At 36.8% G+C, this 8466-nt stretch overlaps 1 protein-coding gene across 1 annotated transcript; it reads left to right on the forward strand.

Annotated features, from left to right (window-relative positions):
* The first annotated feature begins 236 nt into the window (after positions 1–236).
* On the forward strand, positions 237–6972 carry LOC118159251 (terminal uridylyltransferase 7-like). The gene is made up of 6 exons (XM_035313859.1): positions 237–448; positions 1042–1158; positions 2260–2437; positions 2880–2968; positions 3955–4006; positions 6629–6972. The coding sequence occupies exons 1-6, from the start codon at positions 272–274 to the stop codon at positions 6727–6729; spliced, it is 714 nt and encodes a 237-aa protein (XP_035169750.1). The 5' UTR covers positions 237–271; the 3' UTR covers positions 6730–6972.
* The last annotated feature ends 1494 nt before the right edge of the window (positions 6973–8466 follow it).

Consider the following 8466-nt stretch of genomic DNA (forward strand, 5'->3'; position numbering starts at 1 on the left):
CAAAACTTTAAGGTTGCTGACCATTTTCAGCGAGACAAACTAGTGTTTCATAGTAGCTCAAAACAAAGATGCTATTAATTCTGGCATAGCTATACACTCTTGCTAGCAATACTAGACATGCACGGAACAGATTATGGTACCATGCAGGGTAGATGAGTTATATCTTCTTTGACTCTCACAGAGACAGAGTGAAAATTAAAGAAAAACAAAACCTAAAATGTTTTATTTTGAAGTTATTTGACATGTTTACTCTCATAACTCTTTCTAAGAAATGAAGAAACTCAAGAAAACAAGGAGGTCAAGAAGAACTAGAAAAGATGACTATGATCATGATGATGAAGTGGATGGCCCAGTTATAGATGAATCTCAGCTGTCAGCAAAAGAGCTTCTAGGGTTGCAACAAGCTGAAGAACGTTTGAAGCGAGACTGCATTTACAGACTGAAGAAGGTGTCATTGTCTTTACCTATATTGTTGTTTCCTAACTTTTTAATCTTTGAATTAAGATGGAGAGGATACACTTTGAGCAATTTCTCTGACTATATCTAGAAAGTCATTATATAACTGATGTAACTGACAACATTGATACTGTTAGTGATAACTGACAAAATTGATACTGTTCATGAATTGTCAAAAGAAGGCAAGTTATCCTGTGTTTTTTACTGATTAAGTTGTGATTTGGCAATAAGTTAAGCACAAAAAAGGCTGCTCCATTAGTTCATCAATTAACATTAGTGCACTATAGACTGGGGCAGTCTATCAGAAGAAAATAATTTTACATTCTATATTCTGTCGTGTTTGATTTTTTTTTCTAAACGCAAAAGCAAGATGTTGGATTTGTTTGACCCAGTAGCGCTGTTGTTCTGTCATTGTATTTGATACTCAAACTTTATGATTGTAACAACAGAGTTGGAACAGCTAGAGTGTCCCCGGATTTCAGTGTTACAATCACTCATCTTACAAAGGGTATTGAATGAATTGAAGGTAATGTTAATCTATATTTTAATTATTGTTGTTTTTTTTTTTTAATGTCTTTATTTTAGCAACCTCGAAGCTATCCATCAGCAAAATATGCCTGCAAGTTGTGTGATGTTTTGATTGAGTCAGTGGCTTTTGCTCATAAACATATTAAGGAGAAGAGACACAAGAAAAGCATAAAGGTGAGCTAAGGACAGTAGAAGAAGCATAAATGCAGATCTATGAAACTGTCATCACTCTGCTAATAACAATGAAACTACATTATCTAAAATCAATCCTCATTTTTTCTGTATTTGAAGCTTATTGAAAGCATTTAAATAGTGATGCTGGTAAAAAGAGTAAATTTGGAACCTGGACTTTACTTCCACCTTTACCTTTGGAATTTAATTTGTACTTTTTCATGTCCGTTACTAAAGAAAGTTCTCATTTACAGTGTCACTCAGTAATATTTGGTACCGGTGGTTTAAGTATAGTAAACAGCTGTAACAACTAAGTCTTCTGCCATCTCTTATTTTACTTGTGGCTTAGTTACATTTATTCACCTGTTTTAGTGGGAGGTGTCTCTGCCCATGGCAGGGGGCTTGGAACGAGGTGATCCTTAAGGTCCCTTAAAGCCCAAACCATTCTGTCATTCTGTGATTCCTCCTAATGTTTATTTCATTGACATATTTCAACAATTATATGTTTTGATCAAGTCCAGAACGATGAGGAGTAGCAATAAGCAAATATAGTTGGTATGGCTGAATTAAAAATTATAACCTACATGTCTGGATGAAGATTGCTATTCAGAATACTGTATATGAAATTAAGAGCTTGTGGAATATTGTAGGCATATTTATATGTAAAGGAAATAGGTTTGTTTTGAGCACAATCAAGCATCAAAGCAACTCCCAGCATAATCTCCGTTTTACAATTTTAAAATTAAATATCTAATGTTCATTTTACTTTCTCTGCTTGGAGGAGACAACTGTCTTGTTCAGGTTTACTGCTTCTTCCTCATTAACTTCAACCCTTTCTTACTTCATAAGTGATGAAAGGGTTGATGATCTTTTTTACATTTCAAATAACTACAAATATGTACACACACACTTCATATTACCGAAACCTTCTGGAATATGTATTTTTTTATACCTGCTACATTTTCTCTTTTGTTATTCTTGCTTTCAGTTACTTCCACTGTATTGAAAACCTGTGTTAGTGTTGAGATCAGTTGCATGCATTCATTCTAGTGCATTAAGCTACTGACCAGAGTTATTAAAACATTAGTCTTATTATCTTTAAAGGAAAAGCAAGAGGAACAGATGCTGAGCACCCTGCCTCCTCCAACAGCTTCACAGATTAAAGCTATTGGTGTTGCCATTGAAAATGTAGTACAGGAGTTTGGCTTAAGTAATGAAGATTTAGAAAAAAGGCTCAACATTAAAACAGTGATGGAAGATGTGCTGCACCAAAAATTGCCAGGTATTATTTGTGATTTGTTCTAAATGCTAGCTATGTCAATTCTAAAAAAAACCATAAAGGTGAAAACTTAATTAAAAGCCTTGACTATTTGAATACTAAAACACTATATTTGGTTTCTAATCTGTTAACCAATATGAAGTGGCAATAAAATCTCATATCAGAATTAAGTTACAGAGGTGCTCATGACACAAACAGACCTGTAGTAAAAAGTAAAGATGAGCAGGACGTGGGGAGCATTTGATCTTCATGATAGGCCTTTACTAGCTACAGAATGAGAGATACGATTTATTAATTGACCTCTGTTCTATTGGAATATTCTTCTTGAGTTCTTGTGACTATTAAAACTAGAAGTAGGTGTAAGATCTATTGGTAATGTTGTAAAGTAGCTACAGACTTAATATTGGGTGTAGTATAAATGCATTATAAATCTTTTCTGTTGCAGAGTGCTCATTAAGATTGTATGGCTCCTCCTGTAGTGGATTTGGTTTCAAAACTTCAGACATAAACATAGATATCCAGTTTCCTGCCAGTGTAAGTAAGACTATTTCATTAAATCTGTCGGAGTGGTTTGCACCTTTAAGTATAGTTTAAATATAAATTACAAATTGATAATAGCACTTCTTATGAAAAAGCATTGGGAAAAACAGAGCTACCACATTAATACTGTCTTAAAATAACATGCTTTGCTTCATTGGGCCAGTAATGGTCAGGTAATGTAACATGACTTTGGGTTTTATCAAATCTTCCTTCTAAAAATTGAAAACAGCTGAAACATCTGGACTCCTAGCAGTCCTGTGGAACAGATCAAGTTATTTGTCTTCTCTTACAGCTGAATTAAATGGATGATCTTGCTTCTGTACTATATTACATGCATTAGAATTTAATTGCTATATTATTTATGAGCCATGAAACTATTTTACGTTGTTTGTTTGTGAGCTTATGTAAAGTCTTGATTTGTTATGCTTGTTGTTTCTGTACATTTTTGTGCTTGAAACTTGAAAAGAAATTCAGGATGGTGAAAACGGTATGCTTTCATGCTTAAACTCATTTCTGGTTTGACAGCCTCATAGCTAAAATCTTGCGTTTCATCAGAGAAACAAACATTGAAATGTAATGGAGAAAAGAATGATCCATGCTCATAGAATACATATAAAAGCTGTTATTTTAATCTCTTACATGAGGTCCACTATTGTCAGAAGTCAATTGTATTTAAGCACATTGAAACAGTATTTTTCATTGTTGTTTTTTTTCACAACTGAGTCTTTGATAGAAATGAGAATAGATTTACTTAGGGCTACTCCAGGATATTTTTCATCTGTCCTCTTTCTGATATGCTTTGATGATTATTAAGAATTAAGAGCAGGTTCTTCTCAGTTACTCTTACTGTTTCCCGCTTGCTTCCTTCTCTGGAAGAAAAATGGAACTGTGCTAGAGGCAGTATTTTAAAATTCTATTTGAATTACAGAAAATCACCTTTTTCACAGCAGTGAAAACAGATTTATTACTTTTATTCACAGATGAGTCAACCAGATGTTCTCTTAATTGTTCAAGAAAGTCTGCAGAACAGTGGTAAGAAAAAGATGTTTCCTTTTCGATTCAGTTAAACTAGTATTGCTTAGTAGTATCATATCCATCTAAAGATGGAATCATAGAATGTTTCGTACTGGAAGGACATTAAAGATAATCTCATTCCATTACCCTCCTGCCAAGGGCAGGAACACTTGCCACTAGACCAGGTTTCCCAAAGCCCCATCCAGTCTGGCCTTATACACTTTCAGGCATGGGGCATTCACAGCTTCTCTGGACAACCTGATCCACTGCCTCACTGTCTTTATAGTAAATAATTTCTTCCTAATATCTAATGTAAAACTACCGTTTTTTAATCCAAAACTATTTTTCCACGTCCTATCACTACGCTCCCTGACACAGTCCCTCTCCTCCTTGAACAGTTAAACCACGTGACTGTGAGGGTTTTTTTAAATAATTTGAAACTGAAAAATATTGCAGAAAATACTACATTGTCACAAGCAAAACTTACACTTGTGTTTATAGTCCGTTTTATGACTTCTGGAGTACCATCATTTCTGTCGATACCAAAAATTCCTAATGAGACATTATCTTGTGTATTACAAAGGAAAAAGGTGGGATATGCTGCATCTCCTTCCCAAGACAGCTCTATTAACTATACATAGTACCAAAAGTAGCCTAGGCTCTTGTAACTTGTCATCGGACCATGTTGATTGTGGTCTGTTTTCTTACAACTGCATGACTATTAATGCAGTGAGCTAATGTACACATGTTTTTTCAGGTAATGAATACAACTGTATGTACTAATACAGGAAAGTAACATTTAAGGTCTTAAAAAATGCACTCAAACCGTTTAGAACAAACCCAGGCAAAAAAATGAAAGATGGGAAAGAAATTTTTTCCTTTTAAATACAGATTTTGACAAGTAACTTATTGGCTTTTTTGCCTTGCTTTGTGTCCATAGATCAGACTTCATGGTACCAAACAAGTACATTAAACGTGCATGTATTTTCTGACCTAGATTTTTCTATTAGCCTTTTCCTATGAGTCAAGAGATACAGGGACAGAGTAGTAGACATTTGAGGTACCTCAGTGGCAAAAGCAAGCCTACTGGATAGGTGGGAACAAGAGGATTTCAGTTTCACAGTTCTTAAGTTGAGTACCTAAAATTTTAGTTGTTTCTTCTGCACTTGACCCAGTGAAACAGTGAGGTATCAAGTAATAAGTCTAGTTTGGATCAGTATTTCTCCAGCTGGAAGGAGTGCAGTTGCATTTGTACTTCTTGGTGTTAAGATTGAAAATGAAGCTGAATTATATTTGGAAAGCTATATAAAGAATAGGGGGAGTGGAAGGGGGTAGAAGCATAGCAGGGAGACATGACTTCTTGTTGGGAAGCCTGTTTTAGTACTTACATAAGCAATGCTAGATTACCAGGGAAAATAAGATACATTGTTTTCATTACACCTAATACCAAGGTAACACTGTTTCTTTAATCTTTGGCGCTAACATTGTTTACAGGTATCACTGGTTTGTTTGTATGCCTGTAGTCCTAAAATTGTTCCAGAGTTTAATCTGCCTATGCTTCAGCTAGCACTTAAGCAAAGTATACCTGCTTAACTATACCTACTATATGTATGAATTTTGAAAAGTTCATTTTTTCTTAAGCGTTTTTATTTAAGAAATTGCTTATTAGAGTATAGACCACACTCTTCCTATTGCATTTGAAAAACTTACTTTAAAATAGTTGATAATTAATCTATTATCGGATCTGTTATACTGCATTCCTGGATGAGTTAATAAAATCACTAATTTTGAGATAATTTAGAAAATGAGTGTCAGAAAATAGCTGTACTTCTCTAGTTGCATCCACATCACAGTATTTGCACAAATACAGGCTGGGTAGAGAAGGGATTGAGAGCAGCCCTGAGGACAGGGGTGTGGAGGGTGTTGGTTGATGAGAAGCTCGACATGAGCCAGCAATGTGCACTTGCAGCCCAGAAAGCCAACCACATCCTGGGCTGCACCAAAAGAAATGTGGCCAGCAGGTCAAGGGAGGTGATTTTCCCCCTCTACTCTGCTCTCGTGAGACCCCTCCTGGAGTACGGCGTTCAGCTCTGGGACCCCCAGCACAAGAAGGACATGGACATGTTAGTACGAGTCTAGAGGAGGGCCACAAGAATGATCAGAGGGCTGGAGCATCTCTCCTGTGAAGACAGGCTGAGGGAGCTGGGGTTGTTCATCCTGGAGAAGAGAAGGCTCCAGGAAAACCTCATTGCAGCCTTCCTGTACCTAAAGGGGGCCTACAGGAAAGCTGGGGAGGGACTCCTTGTCAGCGATTGTATTGATACAAGGATTAAAGGCTTTAAATTAAAAAAGGGTAGATTTAGATTAGAAGTAATGAAGAAATTCTTTACTCAGAGTATGATAAGGAAGTGTAACACGTTTCCCAGAGAAGCTGTGGATGCCCCATCCCTGGAGGTGTTCAAGACCAGGCCGGATGGGGCTTTGGGCAACCTGGTCTAAGGGAGGGGTCACTGCCCATGGCAGGGGGTTGGAACTGGATGATCTTTAAGGTCCCTTCCAATCCAAATCATTATTTGATTCAATGATATTTTTTGTCAATACCATAGTTAATGTGGCTTTTTCTCTTTTTTTCCTCCCTAGAATCATTTATTGAAGTTGATGCGGATTTCCATACTAGAATACCAGTGCTGGTGTGCAGAGAAAAGCAAAGGTCTCTGTTGTCACTTTGTGTGTTCAAATAGTATATAGCTATGTAAATTGTGTACCAACATCTGACAAATGACATTTCAGTACTAAGTTATTACAGTTCTGTAATAATGAAACATAAACTAACACTCATGGGCAAGTCATTCCTAGTCTAGAATAAGAGTGTAAGGGTTGTTCTGTCCTCAGCTGCGTATTTCCCAGTCCTTTCAACCATTACGGTTTCCAGTATATGCCTTTACTGCTCCATTTGGGATAACTGCTTAACAGGAGTTCCATTGCTGCTTTCTAGATGTGATAAATGATTAAGTCCCAAATAGGATTTTTGTGATTTATTAAGCGAATAGAGGCAAGCAAACAGCGCTGGGTGCACCGGGAGTCTCTGCTCTACCAGGATGCACACCTGTTACATCAGGTGTCTGATTTTTATGCTCCTAGACTAATACATATTCATCACTACTCGTAGAAAAGGCAGGGTTATTATAATTAGTTCCTGGAATCCAAACCCTCTCTGGACGCATGCGTAGCAGTCTCTGGAGGTCTTTCTGGGGGTCTCTTGTGCTGAAGGCTCGTAGTCTTCCTCCCAGGCTTTGTCCTTCGGTCGTCCTTCAACTCCCCCTTTCTCCTTATTTGGTGGATCTCTTTGCTGGTTATCAGAGGCTTGTGCAGCGTCCCATGCAAAAGTCTGCAGTTTCCTAAAAAAAACTCCTTGGTCCTCTTATCTCCCAGACTCGAGTCTCAATGTTCGCCCTTCAAACCCTCTATTTACACAAATTGCTGGATCATTCCTTTGCATGATACAAGAACTATGTACACTAATCACTCTGTTTTTCTTAAATAGGAGCTTATATTTCATCATGCGGCCCTAGCATTGTTCCATACTGACACGAATCAAATAAACACATTTCAGAATCCCCCATTTCTTTTTTTTCATGGTATTGATTCGTGTTTTTTTATTATTATTATTATTATTATTATTATTATTATTCAATCGAGTCAATACTTGCTGAATTGGTACCAATTTTGGATCTTCTTTTGTTTTTATTATCATCAGGGAATGGGTTTTCCCTTACCCTGGTTCTGGGTCAACAGGTACCACAGATATTTGCATTCCTTGTATAACCGAGTGTATTAGTCTGGTAAAACAGGGTATTAAACATGAAATTACTGAATTATTAAACAACCCTCCACATATTCCCAATACAACTATCCTGATTCTAGTAAGCCAACCACCACCCATAAAGTCCCTCCATAATTCTCTTAAATTGATTTCATTTCAAATTTGAACTGGGACATGTGCAATTTTCTTCATTTCTTTTTACAAGTTCATTCACAGCTTTTCCTTCATCATCAATATCTAAACAGCAGTTACTTAAGGTTAAATTTTCCACAGACTCCTCCTTCTTGTGCTAGCAAATAATCTAAAGCTAAGCAATTTTGATACAAAGCAGTTCCCATCTTGGTATTTTGTTTTGCCATTAATCCGAGTGCATCTCCAGTTTTATTCACACCTATTTCTACTACAGCTTGCAACCTAATTATTCTATTAAGCATATCTATTGGGGTCCTATAGCCCCAGGATCCGTACTCCAACAAGCACAACCCCAATTTGAGGGTCCGCAGTAATGATAACTCCGGTCCCATGGATAATCTCTTATCCAATCAGTGTAACACGTAGAAGTCACTGTTTCACCCTTTCTAGGACAAATGTACTTGGGCTGGTTACTATATCTCTTCCAGCTCAGGCTTCCGCAATCAGTATATGGGTCTTCATC

This window comes from Oxyura jamaicensis, unplaced genomic scaffold (genome assembly GCF_011077185.1).
Source record: "Oxyura jamaicensis isolate SHBP4307 breed ruddy duck unplaced genomic scaffold, BPBGC_Ojam_1.0 oxyUn_random_OJ69071, whole genome shotgun sequence".
In the NCBI taxonomy this organism is placed as follows: Eukaryota; Metazoa; Chordata; class Aves; order Anseriformes; family Anatidae; genus Oxyura; species Oxyura jamaicensis.